Source organism: Zonotrichia albicollis, chromosome 3, assembly GCF_047830755.1.
Source record: "Zonotrichia albicollis isolate bZonAlb1 chromosome 3, bZonAlb1.hap1, whole genome shotgun sequence".
In the NCBI taxonomy this organism is placed as follows: Eukaryota; Metazoa; Chordata; class Aves; order Passeriformes; family Passerellidae; genus Zonotrichia; species Zonotrichia albicollis.
The window spans coordinates 43,874,686-43,897,851 of record NC_133821.1 but is presented as its reverse complement, the minus strand read 5'-3'; the positions used below and the strand labels follow the sequence as shown (position 1 = coordinate 43,897,851).

The 23,166-nt window shown below is 45.6% G+C and overlaps 1 protein-coding gene across 1 annotated transcript; it reads right to left on the bottom strand.

Moving 5' to 3' along the window:
- Positions 1-8,149: 8,149 nt before the first annotated feature.
- On the bottom strand, positions 8,150-12,691 carry COX20 (cytochrome c oxidase assembly factor COX20). The gene is made up of 4 exons (XM_074537270.1): positions 12,445-12,691; positions 10,849-10,963; positions 10,645-10,708; positions 8,150-10,192 (listed from the first exon to the last, which is right to left on the bottom strand). The coding sequence occupies exons 1-4, from the start codon at positions 12,475-12,477 to the stop codon at positions 10,051-10,053; spliced, it is 354 nt and encodes a 117-aa protein (XP_074393371.1). The 5' UTR covers positions 12,478-12,691; the 3' UTR covers positions 8,150-10,050.
- Positions 12,692-23,166: the final 10,475 nt, after the last annotated feature.

Genomic DNA, 23,166 nt, shown 5'->3' with positions numbered 1-23,166 from the left:
AGTTCAGCACTATCTGAGGAACAGAATTCAGAAAAGCTTCAGCACATGCTCTACCTGGGACACGTGTAGCTCAGAGAGGGGGTGGAAAAGTCCACGTACATCCTGCTCGTGATTTGTCACAGTTGAGTGGAGAGCAGCGCTTGCATGGAGCGGTGTATGCAGCCTGGGTCCGCCCACACACTCACTCTCAACATAGCTCTGAATATTCCTAGAGAAGGGATTTATTTTGCCATGTGAAAATGGCTTTTAAAGAGAAGCAGTTGCCTAAAGAGTCACTAACACTAAAATACCCACAGTTTGCATTTAGAAGGGACAATATGAAACTTAGCTGGTGGCTATAGAAGGGTGAGGAGGGCACAGCGGTACATGGCCAAAAGGAGAGCGCTGAGCCATCTGTCACGTTAAGTGATTCCTTGCAGCTTACACGGGTTTGTTTACATGCAGCAGAGTACTTGGATTAGAGCGGCCTGTGCTGCTGGTGGCAGTGGCACAGACAGTGGCCTGCAACACTGAGGTTTGGGTTCATGTTTTGGGGTGCTTTTCCTTTTGGAGTGCAAACTGGCTTTGGCTTTTTCTCCCTGAGGTGGGGTTTTTCACTTGCAAAAGTACAAACCTGCATAGCTTCGGGCCTAGCTCTGGCGGTGGGACCATGGCCCGTGGTGCCTGCGCAGCTGTTGGCAGCAGGGCCGGTGCTGGTGGGGCTCCTGCAGCCCTGGGGGATGCAGCCGCTGCCACCTCACCCAGCCATCCTTCGGCGGGGGCCGGGCTGCGGGCTCAGGGCAGGGCTGCGCTGCGTGTCCCGGGAGGAAGCGCCCGCTTAACAACCAAACAAACTCCGGCTGTATTGCTGCCTCTGCTGGTTACAGTCGCTAGGATACACGCTGTGTACCTGGAGGTGCTTCCCCGACACGCCACGCTCTTGGCGAGGGCGGTGTCCTGTGTGAGAGGACTTTGTAAACAGCTGCGGGACATCAGGGGCAGGCTTTGGTTCTGGGGTGGCTTTTGGGATCCCTGTCCCCACAGCCCGCGCTGCTGTCGGGAGCGGCCTTTCCAGGCGCTGGGCTGCTTCCCCTGCTGCACCGGGGGGAGCCGGCGGTGCTGCCGCCTGGGTGCGGTGCTCGGTATGAGTGGCGCCTGCACGGGAGCTCCTTTCAGTGCCTGCCGCAGGACAGCCCAGCAGCGAGGAGAGTTTTAGACGCTGTGCCCACTTTTTGTGACAGTGGAATGAATTAAATCAGTCTTCTGGCTACATCCTTACAGTCCAAGCCACTTGCATTGAAAGAAAAATTCTTACTCATGATGTAAGCCACTATTTTCTTTTTCCTTGCAACACTCCAAGCACTGCTTTTAATAGAAATAGGTGATGAAGTCATATTTTAAGATTAGGAAGTTTCTTTGTCCATGACCTTTTGAAAAACTAGGCCAGTGCTTTCTAGCAGGGCAACCTCAGGCAAAGCCACAAGAAATCAAACTGAGTTGCAGAGACATGAAATACTTTGACACTTCTGCAGATGTTAGCTGCCAGGGGCTGGGCTTTCCCAAGCAGAGAAGTGTGCACACACTGTATTTGTGAACTAGCAAGGGAGGAGTAAGTACAGCTGGAGACAACTTGGCCCAAAGCACTGTGGAGCATGAGGAAAGCTCCAGGGTGTCAGAAAAAGCTGCTGAGGAGCAAGTGAAACCCAGAGGAGCAGCTTTGTAACTCAGATGTGTAACAGCCTGGCTGTGGTGAAGTTAGAGCAGCGCCTCTCTCATGCACATCCTCATCCCAGGCAAAGCCCCCATGCAGGCAGAGAGGGGAGGAGGCCTTCTCTTTGAACAATGACAGAGCAGTGATTAGTTTTGTGCAGCTTTTCTGCTTTGCTAGGCATCAGCCATCTCCTCCAGCACAGAAGGCCTCTCCAGAGTCAGCCCTTACAGGGAACTGGCTGAAATCAGGACTTGGCCAGCAATTCATTACTTTGGATGTGACTCTTGCATTAGTTTGTCTTTCTGCCAGTACTGGGAGAGGCAGGAGGATTCAGCTATGTTGGTTGCTATGTAAACTTAGCTGTAGCTTAAAAAAGATGCTCAATGTTTAACATGTTGTCAACATCAATAGCAAAAAACAAAGGCAAGTGTAAAAAATCTAGAAATATAATTACTTGTGGGTGACTTGACATGCAAGTGTTACTTTAGAACAAGTTTTTGTTATCTCTTCTGGTTTAGCAGACAGTCTTTGATCTACAGAGTACTTTTGGTCCTAGAATTGTGGGTAAGACACAGAGATGGGGGAAAGAATGAGTAAGTCTTGATTGAGGTATTTACTTGTAATATCTTTTCCTGAAAGAAGTGACACTTGGGGTTTGCTCACATTTGGGGTTTGCTGAGAAACAAGAGTGAGGAAAGTTGAGCTACCAGAGGTGAGTCCACATGCAGCATCACATGCAGGTTGTGAGCAGCAGGGCTGTGTACCCAAAGCCTGGCACCTCCACATGCTGCACACTTTGTCTTCTCTGCTAAGTGCTCCCTGCTGCTGCCACAGCACCTACAGTGCTGTGGGACCTCCCACCCAGCCTTGGAGCACTGCATTGGAGAGAACAATTCCTGAAGGCAAAAAGGGATGCTCTTCAAAAAGGCTGTCCTCTGCATGGCACTGGGCTTTTCCTGCCTTGGGTTTTGCAGATTCTCTGTGTCTCTGTAGGCTGCAGAATCACAGAGATTTGCTCCTGGACATGGAGTCCATCCTCCCACTTGTGACAGGACTGGCATCTGTGCTCAGGTCAGCTGGGGCTTTGTCTAGACATGCCTGAAAACCTGCAAAGGGTCGAAATTACCTGGGCTCTCTGGGCTGCCCCATGCACTGCCCTCAGAGCAAACCAGGCCTGTCCTCCTGCCTGGCCTGGAGCCCCCAGGCTGGAGTTTGTGGCCATTGCCCCTGCCCCATCTCCTGCAGCTACCAGGAGATGCTTGGCTCCATCTTTGTAACTGTCCTGCAGGTAATACTTGGCTCTTATTAGTTCACCCCACAGACTAAATCCAGCTCCTTCCACTGTCTTTCCAGAGGGCAGGCCTTGAGCTCCATGGACACCTTAGGAGCCCATCACTGGAGTCTCCACATTTTTTTGACATCCTTGTTGAGCAAGAAGCCCAAAGCTGGGCAGCAATATTAGATGTACTGCTCAGCAGTGTCAGTGCTGGTGGATAAGTGCGCCTCTGCATTCACTGACCACATATTTCGTGATGGAGCCCGGACTGCAGGCTGACTTATGTGCAGAGAGAACACTCCTGGCCCACATTCAACTTGGCAGCCACTGTAAGTCCCATCCTGTTCAGCAGGGCTGTGATTCAGCTAACTGCTTCCCAGCCTCTAGTGGACACCCCATCAGGCAAGCAGCTGCCCTATAAAACAACAACAATAATAAAATCTAATCTATTGTTAAATAGTGAGACAAGCACCTCAAAAAGAAACATTAGTTGTAAATTACTTGTGCAAATTAAATGTCTTCTGTGTTTGCCCTGTTTAGTCTGAGAGACCTTGCAGAAAGCAGCTGTGATAGTTCAGTTCACTAAGAATTACTTCAATGCTTAAGTATCAGTGAACACAACATTTAAATGTCACCATCTGGGCATTTGGATCCCAGACCGAGTATATTCCATCAATCACACCTTTTGCATGAACTTGCCTGCCCCGCTGTTACAAGGAGAAAAATCTCCTGTGTGGAGCAGAGCCCACCAAGCATCACCAGCTGCCAAAGCTCGAGATGACTGCCTGCTTCCCGTATGTGGCTGCAAGAGGAGCCGCTTCCTCCAAAGGAAAGGAGGGGGGAGCAATCACTGGGATCCAGTGCTCCAGTCCGCAGGGCTGCACGCCCAGCCCAGCCCTGCTCGGCACTGAGAAAACTCCACAGTCCGCTCGGCGATGGAGAAGCTGGTGGAGGCCGGGAGACACTTCCTGACAATCAGCGGCTCCCGGACATTCCTGGGAGGAGGAGGGGGCTGCTGCTGCTGCTGCTGCTGCTTCGGCGCCTGCGTTGGCACAGCCCCAGGATATTTATGTGCCTCCACAGCCTGGCAGCCGGCCAGCCCCTTTTCATTTTTTTTCCTTTAAGGAAACACCCGCAGAAGCGAAATGAGAGACTCCAACCGTTTCTTTCAGCAGATTCTCAGCAGATAATGAAGGAAAGTTTTCAGGAATGATCTTGTTTTTATAGGTACTTACTGCCTTGAAAGGTCCATTATTTACCAAGTCCAAGTATCCTTCTCTAGTTCCAGAACAATCCAGGGAAGATTACAGTGCTGGAAGCACTGAAGGGCTGGTGGGGGAAGGGAGGGAGTGCATGGGCTCCTCCTCGGATGGCGGCTGTGTTCCAATTAGCATGGATCCCACAGGAGGCCGTCAGTGGAGGGACCGTGCGGCCGCTATATCATTACCTAAACCCCTCTGCATTTTTTTCCGGTTTGGTCCGTACCAGGAGTGTGTGACTTCACACCGCGCTGTGGTTTGTGGCATCTCAGAGCACTCCCGAGGCGTGTGGCCGCACGTGTGTGTGCACAGAGCCATGTGCGGGGGCATCCCCGGCTCTGCTGGGACCAGCGGCGCTCCGAGGGAGCGGCTGCCCGGTCATCTGCTTGGGGGCCACTCTGTGACCCACTTTGGTGCTCTTAGATAAGGCTCCTGTGTGGGTGACAGACTGAGGGATCCCAGCAGAAGAATGAATGGTGACAGAGAAATTTCTGAGTAGAAATTAATGCTGACTGGCTTTCGGGAAGGAGAGGGCTGTTCTTGTTAGTGGGTGTAAGAAGCCCTCTGTGGTTCTGCTTCAAGGGGACCTTGTGAGGTTTAGGTCTCATGAAGAAGAATGTGACACTGGGATGCTATCAGGGCTAAGAAATCGAGTCAAACAAGTTCTGTCATGGCCTCCCAGCCTCCCAGTGCTGCCTCAGGACAGCCCTCGAGGGCTTTAAATATCGGATAAAAGCTTTATCAACACGGCATGTAACAATCACTGGTAGCTCCAGATTTCTTTGGGGGGGGGTCTGAACAGGGTACTTTTCCCTGTGTTTTGGGGAACAGGCTGTTACAATTTTTTTTTTTTGCTCTGTATTTGCTCTGTGAAGGATTCCTGCAACAGGCATTTGTGGAAATGTATCAGTCCAGTAATAAACCTGTTAATGGCTTTTCATCTTCAGAGATATTGCCACTATCTCAGCCAGAGCCTGAACGTTTCCTGAAAGGGAGGGGTATTAGCTTCCCTTTAATTGCTTAAGTAACATAACAAAGAGCAATGGCAGGTGGGCTGCATCTCCCATCCTGTTTCCACAGCATCTGTGCAGTGTCACAGCGATGACATGGTGGAGAAAGATCTCTCACTGTGGCCACCTGGCAAAGGTAAAGGTGGTAAGAACTCTTGACCTGGATGACAGAAAGCATGAATGTCAGCCAGAGCTGTCAAGCTTGTAAGTGAACTCCAAAGGCCTGCCATGCATGTATATGCAGGACTGAAGACCAAGATGTGTCATGGATAAAAGAGCACACTGTGAGCACCAGAGTTATCACAAGCCATTTGCTATCAATAGGAGAGATGAGGATCTGTTGTCTAGGGAGAAAACTCACATTGGCTGAGAGCACACCTGCTGCTCTTTGTTACAGCATTTGACAAAATAAACAAGGAGTTTAAAAAATATGCAAAGCATGTGCTTCCTTCTCTCCAGAGCAGGAAAAGGGGGAATCTTTGTTTCTGTTCACTAGATCACCACTCAATACAATCTGGGTAATTTCTGGCCAGTGTAAAGAGAACAATCCATGGTACATTTTAGGTACTGCCAGAGGGCTCCTGGCATGTTCAGGAGAGTTGAGGGTTTTGACGCACTCTTGCCCATGACAGATGACAGAAGCTGGCAGGATTAAAATAGCCTCAGAACAAACTGCTCTTAATCTTGAAAACAAGCAGACATAAGGATGCCCTGACCTATTCCTGCAGGAACAGGCAGACCGACCCCCTGCTGGATGGCTCTCAGGCAAACTATGAACTCAAGCAGGAAAAAACCAAAGGAGTGTGTGAAAAAAAGGGGACCTATCCTTAGTCAAGGTGCTGTTAGCCATGAACAAAAGTCAGAGTTCTCCTCAAACTGTCATCCAAGGTTCTACCTCTCATTACCCTCCTCCTCCACCACCCTTTGAAGGTTTAGCAGCTGTACGTGCTTAATGTAATATTTTCATTTTAAATGTAATAAAGTTATCTGTTCCAAGGCCTTGAGTCACATTGACTAAAACTCAGTTTCACTTCTGATATGGAATTAGTTCTTACTTCTTCACTTATGGGAAAAAAAACTATCAAAAATCATCTTCTTGAGCATCTGAATATACTGTAAAAGTTTGTTTTGATGAGTTTTCCAAGGCAAGAACAATGTATTTGTTTCAAGAGTTAAATGGAGGAAGCAAACAACTTTCATGGGTAACCACTGAGCTCTTGAGCTAAATGTCTGGATAGGAACAAGAGAAGTATGGGAATTAGTCTACTAAGCTGGAGAAAATATTTTGCTTGGGAGCTCATTAGAGCTGAGTTCACACAGTACTTCATTGTTACCTGGATTGCTTGTACCAGAAATAACAAACGTACTTCCTCCAAACCCAAATAAAAAACCCTACCAAAAGCCAGGCTCAGTGACAAGAGATGACCTTTACTTTGCAGCACTCAAGGACGTGGGGTGGGTGGTGACACACAGAGTCTGGAAGCCGGCAAAATGCAGAGAGGGCCAACATCTCCCTAAAATCTCTGCTTGGGTAAAGGGGTAAAGGGACAAGTTTGGGATGGCAGCTGTAATTGCCTGTGCTGCCACCTTCAGAAGAGTTCCTGGGTTTTGAGCCTGTTGCATCTGCCAGCGGCTGAAGGACATTTGCACCTGTGAGAGGCACCCACAGCACCTGATCACACACAGCTCTGGGGATGGGGCTGGCAATGAACCTTGGATCTCCAGGTGCCTCCCACAGTGCCTCCCCTTCCCGAAGGACCCGGAGGACACACCTTGCACAAGTGGCCGCTGCTGCAGTGCCAGGCGTGCGCTCCTGCTGGAGGAGGCTGCAAACGCCTTTTCCCAGAGTTTCGCTACTGCGGGGATCGGGAAGAGAAAGCTCTGGAGGAGCAATGGGGCCAGAAACCCAGCTCCCTGTTTTGCTGGTGGTTTAGGTTGCTTTAAGGAAGGATTTCCCTAACTTCAGGGATAAAAACTGCTTGTCAGTCACTGCTCAGTGACCAAGTAACATAGCTGTCGGTGAAATAAACAGGGTTTTAACAACTTAGGGTTTCAAGTTGCTATACTTCATTCTCCCCCTTTTTATGGTTTATTCTGAGGGGGCTGAAAACCAAACATCTTAAAAATTATTTTTTTCTTTTCCATCCTAGTAACTGTCTGCTAAGTTTTAATTTAGGCAAAGCAAAGCAAACACTATCATATCTGTCATTAGCTGCAATTCTTTTACATCTCAAGTCTGATAATAAAATACAGAGGTGCTACACATTTCCACCAATGACTTAAATTTATTAAATTAGCAGTAACAGATAAATAGGGATACAACTCACTAATTGAAAAAATATTTTGTTGTTTTTAAATGTCAGAATTACTTAAATAACAGAAATTTTTGTTTTCTTGTCAATGTATCCTAATTTATGACAACCAACAGCTTTGAGATTTTTTTGTTTTATCCTGTCTCTCACTCTTTAATTGGGCTAACCCATCAGTCACTTTCAGTTCACTCTCCATAGCTGGCACGGAAGCAGCTGGAGGCAGCACTTTGAGGAATTATGCCAGACTTTCCCCTGCTTGTTTGACCATGAGCATTCTCCCCTCTGCTGTTGCAGCCCCCCTTTCACACCAACAGAGTCCTGCTCACTGCTTCCTTGTCTTATATCCCTGCCCTGCCCTATTCAGAAAAGGCCTTGACTTTCAGTTAATTCCACCTCTAGTTTCAGTAAACACTGAAGCTCCAGTGTGCTGGCCAGGCTGCCTGCACTTTGCATCTTCCCCAGTTTTTCTGTGAACATCTGGCACGCTCATTTGACACTCTGCACAGTGAAGCAAAAGTATTAGATGAGTTATCTATGCAATGCAGATACATCTAGCATTTCAGAGTTATTGCTGAAACTGTGGTTAAGCTACCATTGGGCTAATATCCTTAAATACAGTAACTTATATGACACCAATTAACACCAGAGAGGATTTAATGCTGCAACTTTCCCCAGATTTTTTTTACTTACACTGTATCATAATGCTGCTTTTACTTTCTCACCAGTATGTGTGTGTGTTTTGAAGGATGCCATTATGCACACACTAACTTCTTTCCATTAGCACAAAACACCCTTCACTTCTCCCTCTACAGCTGCTTTTTGCCAAAGAGTAAATTTTCATCCCTGTGCTTTTGCTGCCCAAACCCCCAGCTGACCTATGACCTCGCAGCCAAAAGACCCCCTGCTTAGGCTGCACTTTCTTTTCTTAGGTCAGAAAGGAGAGAACTCAGCCATGTACTAAAACAGGAGCTGGTTAAGACCAGCTTCATGGCTCGCTCAGTTTCCCACTGCTGCTCCGAGGGCTTAGGAAGCAGCAGCTTCCACCCCAAGGAGAAGCCTCCCACACCCCCTTGCCCCCCAGCCAGCACAGAACCAGGGGAAACATTTTTCTCTTCTGAATTAGCTACCAATTAACTTCTCAGTTTGGCATTTGCAGTGAGGACAGTAAGTGTTTCATTGCATTAATTCTTCTGAAGACTTTTTATATAAAATATTGAAGTCAATGTCCTCAATAAAATTTATCTTTGTTTCTCTCAGAACAAACATGAGGAATAGAGGGGCAAAAAGGAATTAGAGTATATAGGTTTGTTTTCTTCTTATAAGAAGCTAATCCACAGAGGGTAAAAGTTTAATTTTCTCAGTGTAAATAGCATGTTTGTTTAGTGCTCTAAAGTATATTTCCAAACAAATAAGTGGAGCAATACTGCAGTTTGCATCTGGATTTTCAAACCTCCCTGCACCAATGTGAGTTAATAACAGATCACAAACTCTCTCAGACTAAGTACAGTGTGAGGGAAAAGGACTGTTTTTGCCTGGTGACATGCCTTTAGACCAGAAAGTGCTTACAGCATAATAGACCATAAATCATTATATGTAAAAATAAAACACTGTGTCACTCGTGCAGGCAGAAGCGAGTGATGTCATCACTCATCTTTTTACCAATATGCTATTAGACCTAACACTGTATTTCCAAATAAGATGGTTTCCTTGACATTGTGTACTGATATTTCTTTTAACTGAAAAATCACCGTAGAATATGCCTTTAAAGGAAAAAGTGAAAGAAAAAACAAGCATTATACTTACAAATAATGTAGATTATGATTCCACAAACAGTACAGAAGTGTCTTAACTCGCAAGATTTTTAATGAAGTAAAAATGATTTAATTACAAAGTTTAGACTGCTCTAAAGTGTGATTTTATTCATAGTTTCAAACAGAACAAAGATGGAAATCCTTCCGCTCCATAATGTATGTAAGTTATCTGGTTATCCTGCAGCTGAAATCTTACAAAGGCTGCTGACTATCACCCATTTTGCACAAGCAAAGCCTTCTCCTACTGTTCAAACACTCCTGGTTTCACAAACAGCACTGTTAATAATAGCACTGAAGGCTCAACAGGTGATGGAAATATTTTCCTGTATTTGAATGAGATGTAATTACAACTTTGCTAAAACAAACCACGCTCTGTTTATAATGGAAGCTAAAGCAGACCCAAATCACTGTCCTTAATCCTCTGAGACCCTGAAGAGAACACAGCAGCTCCCAGATGTTTGACAGGACGTCATTGCAAATGTCTGCAGTCACATACATACATACATACATACATGAAACAAAGCAAGGCTTGTACCGACTTAACAGATTCACTATGAATTTCCTGCTCAGATTTGCTAGGAAAACCATGATTTACCAGTTTTAGACACCTCACAGGCTTGCAGTGCAGACTGACTTTTTTCTGGACCACCTTTTCCCAAAGATGTATTAAATCACAACTCTTCCGGAGCAACCTATGAATCGCTTCTTTCACTGCCACTTTGTTTCTTCTCTGGATCAAGATAACTGCCTTCAAATAAAATTCTGTTTTTCATTCCTTCTTTAAGCATTCTTTGCCGGATCCTTTGCTGGACCAAGTTGTACCTGCAGTAAAACCTAGGGGAGGGGATGAAAAGGAAACACAATTCCCTGCTTTATATGAGTAGAAGGATCAAACCAGAGTCATTCAGGCAGCTGAAAAATTGCAACCACATTGCTAGTAAAATTAAACATGCTGCCTTTGGAATTAGGACAAGGATGGGGTAAGAAAAGGAAAAAATAATTAAGAAAAATGGAAATAAGTGGGGGAATTGATAGCTTAGAATTCAAGAAACAATAGGAAGTATTTTAAATATATATAAACATAAACATTCAAACACAGTGAAATGTTTTCCTTTAAAGAAGATAAGTATTTTAGGGGGAAGGAAGAGGATGCTTTGCTAGGCAGTTTTTTTAATGTGTTTTCAAAATCACCATGAAACACTGTTTCTGAAAACTGAAACACAGGGATCATGTTGTACCATTCAGTCAACATAGGCCTATCAAAATTGAAGAAGAACTTTACATACCAGTATCCTAACATTGTGCAAATATAGGTACCAACTGCAACATCACAAGATCTTTTAACTCTACCTGAAAGAAAAACAAAAATCTTATGAAAAGTTAGAGATTTTCTCAACTTGTATGACTTCCCATTATTAATAACACCTAACAACAAATAGATTTTTTTCTTGCAAATAAATATATAAAACCCAAAAGGAGTAAGTACTTACTAGTTGCTAAAAAATGTCCAAGACCCATAACTAAAGCCCCCAAGGAGCCATAGAGCACTGATTCTCGTGCACATGGGATATTTTTAACATCGAGAAATCCAAAGAGTTTATAGGACTGTAAGACAAAACAAAACAAAAAAACCAAACATAAATTTAAAAAATCACTTCTGTAGAAGTCTATGATGCCAACTCAACTGTAAAAGTGACTTGTTATCTTAATAGTCAAGCATAACTAGTTGAGAACTTACTGTGTCCAGGGTTATAGATGACCAAAAGTGAACAGGTACAGATATATCAGGGATGTTTCTGGAAGAGTTAACTATAAATTTATATAATATAGTTTTGCACAAAACTGTTGATCCATCCTTTTCACTGAATATTATAAATTAACTACTCAATTCCTTACCTTTACATTCCCCCAAAAAAGAAGAGAGAAGACCCTTAAGAATCCAGGATTTTTGTTACATCGCAACAAACAAGGAGGGCTACAATCAAGTATGCAGTTAGTCATGACATGTAAGTTTAGTGCCTGAAGCAAGCAAATGTGCTTGGAAAAAGTTAACTTACTGGAGAATGAGCATGTAGTAGAGAACCTAATACTGAATTAAAATATTTATAAACCAAACTAATTTATGACTTAAACCTATGTCTAGGCAGGGGCTGGGCACATGGGTCAGGGTCAAGGCGGCTGCCCCTCAGTAACCCCTGAACATTTTCTGCTGCCAATCCTTTGGTCAGGGATGGTATGAGAACACGTTTCAGTCTGTTGTGCTTAAACCATTAGAGCATGAAGAATCATGTGTGCAACTGTAGCAAAATTCATCAAAAGTGATTGTTTGATTTTGTCGTGAAGGTATTCCACGTGGTCAAAGTAGATTTTGAAGATGGAGTACTGCAGTGCAGATGGGAGTACTACAGTGCTCAACTGCTTGTGGAGAGCTGACAACTCTGTGGGAGAAGTCATTGTGTCACTGTGGTAATGGGGATGGCAAGCATGGAAATCCCCAGCGTTAGTTTTATCCATGTTCCCTCGGGACAGCCATCAGCTGTCCCTGTGAACAGGCGAGACAGAAAGGATGTGGTCTATGTTGGTCGAACCTCCTAATGAGTAATTTCAAGCACTCTCACATGGAAGAAGTCACTTGATATATTGCTGTTGTTGGCTAAGAAGGTATCCCTGCTACATCCATGCAGCGTGATGCATACTTTTAAAATAGCGTCTCACCTGCTGCCAGGCTGGGCATCATTTGTTATGTCTCTGACCACTGCTGACCAGCGGCCTCACGGACGCTCCGGCCTCAGCACCACGGGAAAGTCCCGGAGGGGCCCGGGGCCCCAGCCCACACCCAAGCCCCGCCCGCCCCCCTGGCCCGGCAGAGCCCCGGCCGTGCCGTGCGTTTCCGTGAATTGTTCCCCAGCCATTTCCTCGGGCGCTGCCACAGCGGGGCGGGGCGGTGGGGCACGGTCACTGCTGCTCTGCAATGACCTCCCGTGTCCCCAGCGCGGGGCTGCCGCGGCCAGCTCCTCCTCATCCTCCTCCTCATGCTCATCCTCATTCTCCTCCTGGCCCCTCGCCGCCCCCCCGCCCTCCATTACCTTCCCCGGCTCAGAGTCGCCCTCGCCCGCCATGCCGCGGCAGCGCCTTCCCGCCCGCACCAGCGAGCAGGGCCTGCGCCGGCGTACAGAGCGGCGCCGAGGGGAGGCCGCTCCGCCCGCCCCGTCTCTATGGCGCCCGCGGAAGGGGCGGGGGCGGGCGCGCCGCCGCCATTTTAGGTCCCGGCGCCGAGCGAGATTCCAGCGCGAATCCTTTGTTCGGCGAAATGGGTCACGGCGCGGGGGGCGCGCGCGCGGGCACGCGGCCGGGGGGGCGGGGCTCCGGCGCTCGCCCCGCCCCCACCTCGCCCTGCCCGCCCCCTCCCCGCCGCGGGCGCGCGCCCGGGCCGGGCGGGGCTGAGGGCAGCGCCAGGAATGCGCAGGGATCTCAGGAATCCGCACGGATCCCGGGAATCCGCAAGGATCCCGCCGGGAACACGCGGCCGAGCCACGCTCCGGCATACCGGGCGCCATAGGAGCTGTTCAAAGCTAAAAGAGCAAGGATGGGGCTGGGAGGTGCAAAGGCGCTCAGTGGGTAGCGCCTAGTGGGAGAAGGAGGTTACGGGATCCTTGGCGCCCCGTGGCCAGCCTGGTGGATGCGGGGATGTGTATCCCGAGAGCTGATTGCCAGGGGGAGCCTGCCAGGGTGCTGGAAGGGGCCGAGGAAAAGGTGACTTGTGCAGATGGGCGAAATTCCCCGGGTGGCAGCGAGAATTAGGAGATGGAAGAGGAATTGATTCAGAAGTGCTCTGGAAAATGGCCTCCTGTGAGGAGGCCATGCCGAGCGGCGTCGGACACAACCCCAACGGGTTCAGCCTGATTTAGCGGGATAAGCCTGTGCTAAATCACTTGGACATGCTGGGAATCACCTCTTAGGTGTGTTACTGTACCTGCAGTAAGGATGAGAAAAGGTAAATAGTGCTAGATGACTTAGGACAGAGGTACAGTTCTCCAGGATACTGTAAAAATATATTTTGCTGCAAGAAGACATGGCTCTAAGTAGCGAATCACAGGGCAGATTCAATTTAGAACCTTTTCTATCTTAGCAATGAAGTATAACAAGGATGAGAGGTGTGTAATACTGCTCTTTGATCTAAAAAATAGTGTGTCCTGACTTACGAGGCATGAGATCTCTTCAGACCTTGTTAAATACTATTATATTATTATGTGTTTCAGGTTTTTTTTTAATCCTGTGCTAAATAAAGTGGTCTTTTTCACGCACTGAAATTTATGTTCATGTGGGTTTTCTCTTACTACTTTTTGACTTTCTTGTGTTTGTGGGATTTTGGAAACAAAGTACTTTCACACAACCAATTTTCATGTTTCACCAACTGAAAAGTGCTGCTGCACATTTTCATGAGCTCTTTTAAATCTCTTTAAATTGAGATTAGAAGCAAATCTCAATCCTTACCCAAATCCCAGTCCATCACTGTTTTGTCATCTAAGCAGACCTTGCAGGCAGAGCTCTGAATTCATGGAACACTGATTCAACATTTGCTATCCATTTGAGAAAGATCAGTAGAAATCCCTCACATTGTGAGTAGTTTGGCCTTTTTAAAATTAATGTATATTAAGTATGTAGAGATGCAAACATAGGACATTTGCTAGATGGTGTGAAAACCAAAATTACTGACATAATCTGTCCTTGCAAAAGTTTGTAATGTCCAGTTTTATTTTTGTTGGTTTAAAAATTAAGCAGTGACAAATACTGAGGAATGTAGCAAGAAATCCCAAGAGAATGCTGACATGTCTGAGATTAAGAAGGGCACAGTGGTGAAAAAAGAGACACTGCTTTTACTGCTAATGAAATGAGGTGGCCTGGCCTGCAGCAGCTCATATTTTGAAGGAAAAGAATGGATGGATCTTTTTTGCTTTGAAAGAATTAAGATGGTGGAGAGCAAAGTACACAAATAGAACCTCTTCCGTCTGATAGTCAAGAATAGGCTAAGGAGAAGTACATGGTTTTCCCTATGTGTCATTTATCCTTTTTCCCAAATACCCAGATCACACAAATTGCACTGCAATAAACAATACCATTGTGTGTTTTTTTTCCTCCCTCTCCTTGGTCCTTGGTCATTACTCTGCTTTACTGCTGCACCTCACAGCTCTGCTTCTTGTCCTTCAGCAGCTGCCCCAAAATGAATGACTGTTCCCCTTTGTGGAGTTAGAAGTACACAGGGCTGCTTGTTGGTGCTTGAGATGAGTGAAGATGCTGGAGCTGGAGCCTGCTTAGCTTAAGGAAGAGGGACACTTGGGATGGCCTGAAGCACGCGCCCATCTTTCCCTCATGTCCCTTAGGGATGCCAGGGTGTGCAGAGGGCACGGGGTGATGTCCTCCAGCACGTCAGGGGGGCAGGGTTCTTGAAGTGTGGGCCTCATACTTCTGCTGCTTTTACCCTCGTGTGCTCTGATGGCTCTGGGACTAGGGTCTTCTTTTTCACATCCTGGGCTCAAATAAAAATGAGGGTGGCTCCTTCCGGCTCACTGAAGTGCAGGTTTTAGCCTGTAAGTTGATCAAGGAGGTTGAGGCTCTGTGGGCATGTGGTGCTTTGTAAGGGTGATCACACAGGGAATGTGAGAGCTGCTGCAATGTGCTCACTGCCTTGCCAATGTGACTTGCTGCAAGAGCTGGACTGACTTTTATTTAAACCCTTGGTTCACCTGGCCCAGCACAGGCACATCCCAGAGCATCTTCCACTGTGTTGTGCCAGTGTGCATGCAGGAAAGGTACAGCAAAAGCCCCTGTGTGCATGCCTCTCTCCATTAGCAGGGACACTGTGCTGTTTCTGGAAGCCAGGCATTTTGTATATGCAAGTTTGGAACTGCTGCCTTGAATTTCTGAGCCTAAAGAACACAACTGAGATATCTAAACATTCTTGTTTCCTTAATGGCATTGACTGGAGCTGGAGACCCTTGGCAGACCTGCCTGTGCATGGTCAGTTCTATCCATCGTGGTGTCCTGATTGCCACTTGCTCTCAGCTGTTTGAACTTTTCCTATATTTATGCAGTTCTTACTTTTGTTAGCACTGATCAATAAAGTGTAGCATCCTTAGCTGTATGCCTCTCCAACCTGAAATTGACAGCTGGTCAATGGTTTGGGTTGGTCTTTGACAGCATCTTTGTTCTCTCACCCTTCACCTCTGTGTTTAACGGTTAGACCAGGCAAACTCTTGTTTGGAGCAGGGAAGAGGCCACTGTGTACAGGGCATGAAGCAGCAGAGAGAGAGTGCTCATGTCACAACAGTGCAGACAGGAACCTGGCTCACTGACTTCTCCAGTGCTTATTCCTTCATCAGAAGACTTCACTGAGGGGTCTGATTCCTACATACGTGTCACTTCAGACACAATTTTGGGCTGTATTCCCTAGAAGGAGGAGGGAACCATCACACAAGGGTGAAATTTCCTACCTTTAGCACCTCTTGGCCATGTAAGTTGTTCCTATACTGTAGGGTGTTTATGTAGGTTTGTGGAAAAGCAACTGCCTGCAAAAGCTGTGACAGCCTATCCTAAGAAATAGAATTACATTTATTAGAGGGTGACAACCCCTTTAGGTTGATGGCCACCATGGACAGATAACTAAACCTCCTGGTGAATTCAGCATCTCCCAAGGGCTGCATGCTCTGCCCTGGGTGTTTGCAAAGGCTCTGCTGGTCTGTCCATAACATAAGTTGTTACTGGCAAGCAGAGGCTGCTCTGCCTGTTCATATCCATAGATACCAGCTTAAACTGCTCTCTGACACCAGAGGTGGCCCAGGCCTTCCTCCTCTTTGCTGTGCAATCCTGCCTTCTCTGTGTCACCAGCTGTGCCACCTGATGCAACTGAAAGTTAGCCTTACACAAAAGCTGCTTCCTGGCCGTGATAAGGCTGCTTTTTTGAGAGCAGTGCTGATTTACATCAAGTGCCTCAAGAAGTTGCTCTGTTGAAGATGTTTGGAAGGTAGCAGGCCATTGGGTTCCTGGGCTAGTAGCTGAATCACCCCTTAAGGCAAATTTTGGAGATGTCCAGCGGTGCTTTGTCTTCATAGTCACCCTGAAGCTACTTAAATAGCAGTGAAGCATTTGCTTGTGGTAACCATGTGCCATTTTGTAAGCCATAAAATCAAGAGGTACTTAGAATTGCCACAAGTCATGAAGAGGATGATTATTCCACTCATGTCCTCAGTTGCCTTGAGTGTATTTGTCCTTCCAGAGAAGAACATTATGTTACTGAATGCAAGTGTGTAAGAATAATGTGTTTTGGGGTTATGTATTTCTGAGCTGAAAGCTCAGAAAGCCAACTGCATCCTGGACTGTATCAATAGAAGAGTGGCCAGTAGTTGAATTCTAATCTACTCTGGTCTTGTGACAGACAGACACCCCAGCTGCAGTGCTGCATCCTGCTCTGGAGTCCTCAGCACAGGAGAGGCATGGATCTGATGGAGTGAGCCTAAAGGAGAGCCACAAAGATACTCAGAAGGCTGGAGCAGCTCTGTGGAGACACCCTGTGGGAGCTGGGGTTTTTCAGCCTGAAGAAGAGGAGGCTCTGGGCATATCTTACAGCAGCCTTCCAGTACCTAAAGGGAGTCTGCAAAAGAGCTGGAAGGGAACCTTCTGGCAGGACCTGTTGTGATAGGACAAGGAGTGATGACTTTAGACTGAATGAGGGTAGATTTAGATTGGATATTAGGAAGAAATTATGCCCTATGAGAGTGGAGAGGCACTGGAACAAGTTGCCCAGAGAGGTGGTGGATGCCCCATCCCTGAAAACATTCAAGGTCAGACTGGATGGGGCTCTGAGCAGCCTGATCTAATTGAAGATGCTCCTGCTCATTGCAAGGGGGTTGGATTACATGATCTTTAGTAATCCTTCCAACCCAAGGTACCCTATGATTCTGGGATGCTATGATGGTTTTTGGGGGTAAATTGTTATTATGATGGCTGCAGAGATACTGTGCTGTAGGTTATGTCAGAGTAACCCTTGTGGGCTCAGGGCAGGCACGAAGAGTGTGTGCAGGCTGCTTGTTGCCAAGGCAGTCAGCAACCACATTCGTGCCATTGAATTTTAAAAAAACCCTTTTTCCCCCCTAAGCATTAATGTTAATGCAAATTAACTTTCAACTGCATGACAGTTTTATTCTGGGTTAGCTTTGCTGATTGTTTCTGTAGGTTGACTTTGCCTAACTTATTCCTAACTGCTGGTACAAATGATCTTTTCATCTGCAACACATAAGAGATTTTAATTCAATGTACTCCTCTAAAAGCCTAGGAAATAAGAGCAGGCTTCTAATAGCTTTATTTTTTTCTGCCAGATCTTTTAATGTCTTTATGTTATTTAGGCACTTGATTCAAAAAAGAAGAGGGTTTTATATTAAAAAAGGCAGCTTATATAAAACATAAGGGTTATAATTGCAGCTATACTGTTGGATGTAGAGCTAGATTTAAAGTTCCCTGACTCACCAGTATAAATTGGACTAAAGGATGCTTCTGACTAAAAATAGAGCAGTTTTCCTTAAATAATCTTTTTTTTTTCATATAATGTAAATTACTTCATCTGTAAAGCATGTCTTAAATGTCTTAAATGTATTACTGGCAAATACTAACAGACACTTAAGTTTTCTTGTATGTCACTGTAATCCACTTCAAGCAGATGATGGTACTATTTATTTCTGCATGTTTGGTCTTTTTTTCTTAATCTGCAATTTGGTAAGTTGAAGAACTTGTTGGATTTTTTTTTTTTTTTTTTGAAACTGAAGATATTGGGAGATATAAACTGCTTCTGACACAAATTTGAGTGGTGACCTTGTAACCACAGGGTCATAGGCACAAGACTGTGGAGGGGACTCCTTTCTTTTGTCAGAGCTGCCTACCTTTGGCCCTGTTTCATTGCTAAGGTGTTCATCTGACCTTACTTCAAAACTTCCTCTTCCATTTCACATCTTCATTTTTCAAAACACAGTGGCTGCCCTGAGTTTTCTGTCATGAAGAGAGTGGAGGGTGGTTATTATGAACTCTGCACCTCGTGCTCCATGTCTGTCATGTCAATGTGTCAGGCTTAATCTTTATTAACTCCTGAGGGAAAACTGAAGACTAGAGCTAATAAGGTATTGGTATGGTAATTGTTTCTTTTGGGATGTGGTTTCTGAGAATTCATAACAAACTGGAAAGAGTTGCACGAGTATGAAATTTATTTAGAAATAAGCTGTTTAAATAGCACAACAAAATTAGAAAATTCATAGGGGAAAAAATATATTGAAGCTTATTAAATGCTCAGGCACCCTCTCAGACATAAGAATTCCCTCAGCACAAGTCACTGGAAGCTGTAAGGGTATTCTGAGGAGTTATTGTGGTGTGCTTCTTCTGTCCTTACACTTTTCCCTATATATCCAATTCTAGATAAATTAAATTTTTGCCTGACTCACTGGTGCTCTTGCATATCTGCTAAGATTAGACTAAAGCCCAGAGAAGGGAAAGTGGTACAACATAGACAGTGACATCACTGAAGGCTATGAGAGGAAAGAGATGGTGTGCCAGGAGCCTCTTTGCTGATGTGTTTTGCATGCAGTCTGCTGTTCAAGTGGATGTGTAATTAGCAGTGTACAGGCAGAGAGGAGTCACATTCAAGGAGCAGAGCATCTCAAAGTAGACACTCAAACTAGACAACTGGAGAGGATGTTCAGAAGCCATGCCATGTATCAACTTCAAAAAATTATGATGTATCAGGTAGATCTTGTTATATCTTGTTGAGATTTTTTCCCTTTTGTTTTCACTCTTTAGCGGTTAGGGAGGGCAAGGAGTTTGTGAGTTTTATTTTAGTTTTGTAATCAAGTTTAAAGTGTATTTCACTGGCTTATTCCCACCCCACATTGTCTGGTGATATGACTCTCTGCTAGCACCCTGCCACATGTAAGGTGTTTTGTTCCACTGGAAGTTACAGTATATTCCTGAGACAGCTGCCATCCAAAATATATGGAGAATTCAGAGAAGTCAGTGTGTTGTTTCATCATGCTACGAAGGCTGGTTTCAGTCTGCTAGAGCAGGATCTCCCACACAAAATAACACACCTTTGGCAAGGGGTAAAGGAAAAAAATTGCACGTGGGTTCAGAAGGATCTCACAAGAAACAGGCAGTCTGCAAGGATGAGATTTGAGAGTTCAAAGTCAAACACAACATATTATTTCCAAACAGTTGTTCCAGATTTGCAGGCACCTTAGGTGTCCTGCTGTGGTGTCCAGATTCCCTGGCAAGAATTCAAGGTTTTTCTTGTTCGTGACAGGAATGACTTCATGTCTTGCACACTGAGAGTGTTAATTTAGCATATAAATATTTCTCTACCTGGTGTGGTTTCTGCTGCTTTCTGAGAAACAGCAGAGATTAAAAATACCTCATATCTTGGTGCTTGGTGTTTTCAGATCCAATATTTTGCTCTTTTCCTGATGCCTCACTGTGACCTGGCTGAAGGCTGAGTCAGTCTGTTGGTGGCTGGCTACCGAGGGCTACAGCCTTCTGTCACGTTTTGATTTTGGAGGATCCTGGTTTCCTGCCTAAAGCATCGGGTGCTGGGCTGAAGTCATTAACTCTAGAGAGCACCTGATGCAAGACAGCCATCAGAATTTGGTGGGAGAGGGACAGCATGTGCAGTGCAGAAGCTGAGCTCTGAGGTTTTGGGAAGCGGTGGGACAACTGGAGCTCTTTGAGTTGCTGGGGAAACGGCTCCCAGATGGACATGGGACGCAGGGTGTGTGTGCACTCTCTGCTCTCAGCTGTTGCCATTCCCCTCCGTGTGCCAGCAGTGCTGCTGGAGAAGCCTTCTGGAGTGTCCCTAGGGTAGGGCCTGGGGCTGTGCCCTCACCAGTGACACAACTACCTCCTCCCTAAATTGAGCTTCACACCTCCTGAGCACAGGCATCTGTTCAGGAGGCACTGAATTATGCACAAGGGGTTTTTCCCTTATACTGGTGGGTTTATTTTCCCATACATTTTCCCATGCTAATAGTTCTATTTTCCCAGCATGTCTGACTTATGCCTTCTCAGTACCTCTGCAGGAACAAGAGCAGAAGCTAAACACGTGCTTAATTGCCTCACAAACTGTTTAAAATTCTTAGATAATTGATGTCTGATAGATTGGTTTTTCTTGTCTGCTCAAGCTAAATTAGGCTAACAGCAGCCAGAGGTGGCTGGTGAGTTGTTCTTCCAGTCCTGGGAAAGTCTCTGATGGCAGAATATTCAACAACCATCACCTAATCCTGTGCTTCAGGAAGGGGCCACTTCTCAGGTGAGGAAGAGAAAGGAGGGTTTATTGTGATGAATGGTCCTTCAGAGCACTAACATGGGCTTCTGACAGTGTAACTCTGAATAATGGTGTTGCTTCCTCCTGATTCTCATCTCATTCTTGTGCTTGGGAGCTGTAAGCGAATTCCCCTACTTTATGGTTTCCTTTTTACATTTGTTTGCCTTTAACCTCATCACTCAAGATGATCATTGTATTACAGCAGTTTGTCTTAAATCCCCCATCTTTCTCAAATGCTCGTCACAAATACTAAAAAAGTGATGTTGTACAAAGTTCTGGTTTTTTTTCCCAACTTAACTACAAGCAAGCCTCAGATTTTAAACATCTTAGAGATCTCTTTAAAATCTTATCTATAACTGACATAATTTTCTGCTCAGACAAGTTGTGGCAAAAGGCCAATCACTAAGAAGAATCTCAGGCATTATGCTCTTATTTTTAAGTTAAATCATGGAATGATCCCCAAAGCCTCACCATTTCATTTATTAGGTCTTTCTCAAAATAAAAGAAATGCAGAGCTGCTGTGCATTCAGAGGAGCAGAATTTGAGCACTTGTTTTTATTTAAGCCTCAGAAACCATCAGCTCTTTAGTAACTAAAGGTGTGTCTGCTAAGAACAATCTGTCACCTGTCACAGGGCTTTTAAGTGACTGATTTCACATCCAGAGCTAAGACAGATAATTGACAAAATCATGCAGACTTAAGCTGAGGAAAGTGCTAATTTTTTTTTAGCATTATGCACAAAAGGCTGCTTTTTCAGTTAATTTCATATTCTTAGACAATTTCAAACTGTAGTTACAAAGAATGTCATGTGAATTGATTGTAGCTTATTTGTAAAGCTCTGTCAGATACAAGTAGTCCAAAGTCTGCAGATTTATGTAAGTGTTGGTTAAATGTAATTTTTTCATAATTAAACCAGCTAAGTTTCTGAAAAGTTTCCAGAATCCCCTTTAACACATATTCACTGATTTTTTAGCAAAACACTAACCTCCCAAAGTCTTTAAGTCTACTGATAATTTCAAATTTATCAAGTTTGTTAGTGTAATTCTTGGGGAAAAAACAAGTCGTAGAGAGTCTTGAAAATGGCTCTGTAGGCAACAGCCACAGATGGAAAATTTGATAAAGGTTAGAGAGGTCAGAGGTGAAGCTGGTGGCTTTTGTGCTGACGGGTTTGAAGGAACCTTCTCAGCAAGGAAACTTCCTCCTGCTCCTGCATGGTTAATACCTTTCTGGCTCTGCCCCAGTTACTGACCAAGGAACTTCCATCTGGGGAAAAATTCTGCTAGCTCCTGGAAGTGAAGTTCTCACATACATATTGCCCTCATAGAGAAAAACCAAATGCATGAGACAGTTAAAAAAAAACAACCCAAAACCTGTGCTGTTATAGCACTGATCAGGATACACAGATTCCATAGATGTCATTTGCTGGACTCACCTGCAGCAGTTCTGGGTGTGTATCTGCCAGCCCTGGTCTCTCCTCCTGGTGCTGAGGATGCTGAGTCTCAGTGCTGGGGCACAGCAGCGGCAGGACAGCAGCAGGGAGCTGAAGGAACTCCTTGGTTTGCAAGACAAAGCTACAGAGGAAATGTTCAGTGACACTATCAGAAGGCCCCTCTGTTGTGATCTGAGTTCACTTATCACTGTGTGATCAAATTGCATTTGTCAGATTCTCAGATAACAATTTGCACAGGGCTGTTGGGTGATTTTCCCAAACTTTGTGTGCTGCTGTGGGAAAGGGACACTGGGAACCAACTTTGAAACTTACTCTACTCCTGTCACAGCTGTGGGTCAGGCAAATTCTAGACTGGTTTGAAAGTTCTTGTGTTTGGCTCAATAAAATCTGGGAGTCAGATGTGAGCACTCATCCCCTGATTGGAGAGTTTGGCTGTCTCGGGGGCAGCCTGGGGCTTTGAGAGCAGAGGGAGGGATGGACTGGCATCCCTGAGCTGGCAGGGATGGACTGGCATCCCTGAGCTGGCAGGGATGCTGTCTCTGCTGGGGTGGGTGAGTCACCCAGGGTGCTGAGCTGAACTGACTGTGTGCTGCTGTTCTCCAGCCTTTATCACACTGCTGTCCAAGGCTGTTTTGTTAGAACAGAAAAGGAGTTAACACTGACAACACAACTCTCTAAATAACATTGTAAGGTAGAATAAAGATTTTGAAAACAAATCTATCCTTTACTCACTGGCTTCTTACAAGGCATACAGTCTTTCTTCTACAGGTTCCTTGAATTCCTCTCTTCTCTCCAGGCTCTTGCCTTGTCTTCTGAACATCTCCTTATCTTCTGACCAAGCTTAGCCTGAGTTGGATACAGAACCCGGCTCCTCTGGTTGCTTTGTGGGACCTATGGGACCCATCTCCTGGCTCTGTTCTGGCCCCAACCACTTAGGCAGCACCATGGCTCTGTGCTTTTCCTAGAACTCCTGAGTGCTAAGCTGGACCAGCTGGAGCACAAAGCCAAG

Coding starts and splice junctions, on each gene's coding strand:
- COX20 (XM_074537270.1), bottom strand. CDS start 12,477: ATGGCGGGCGAGGGCGACTCTGAGCCGGGGAAG. Junction 10,964..12,444: donor GCGACTCTGAGCCGGGGAAG/GTAATGGAGGGC, acceptor TTTGTCTTACAG/TCCTATAAACTCTTTGGATT. Junction 10,193..10,644: donor TGCACAATGTTAGGATACTG/GTATGTAAAGTT, acceptor CCCCTCCCCTAG/GTTTTACTGCAGGTACAACT.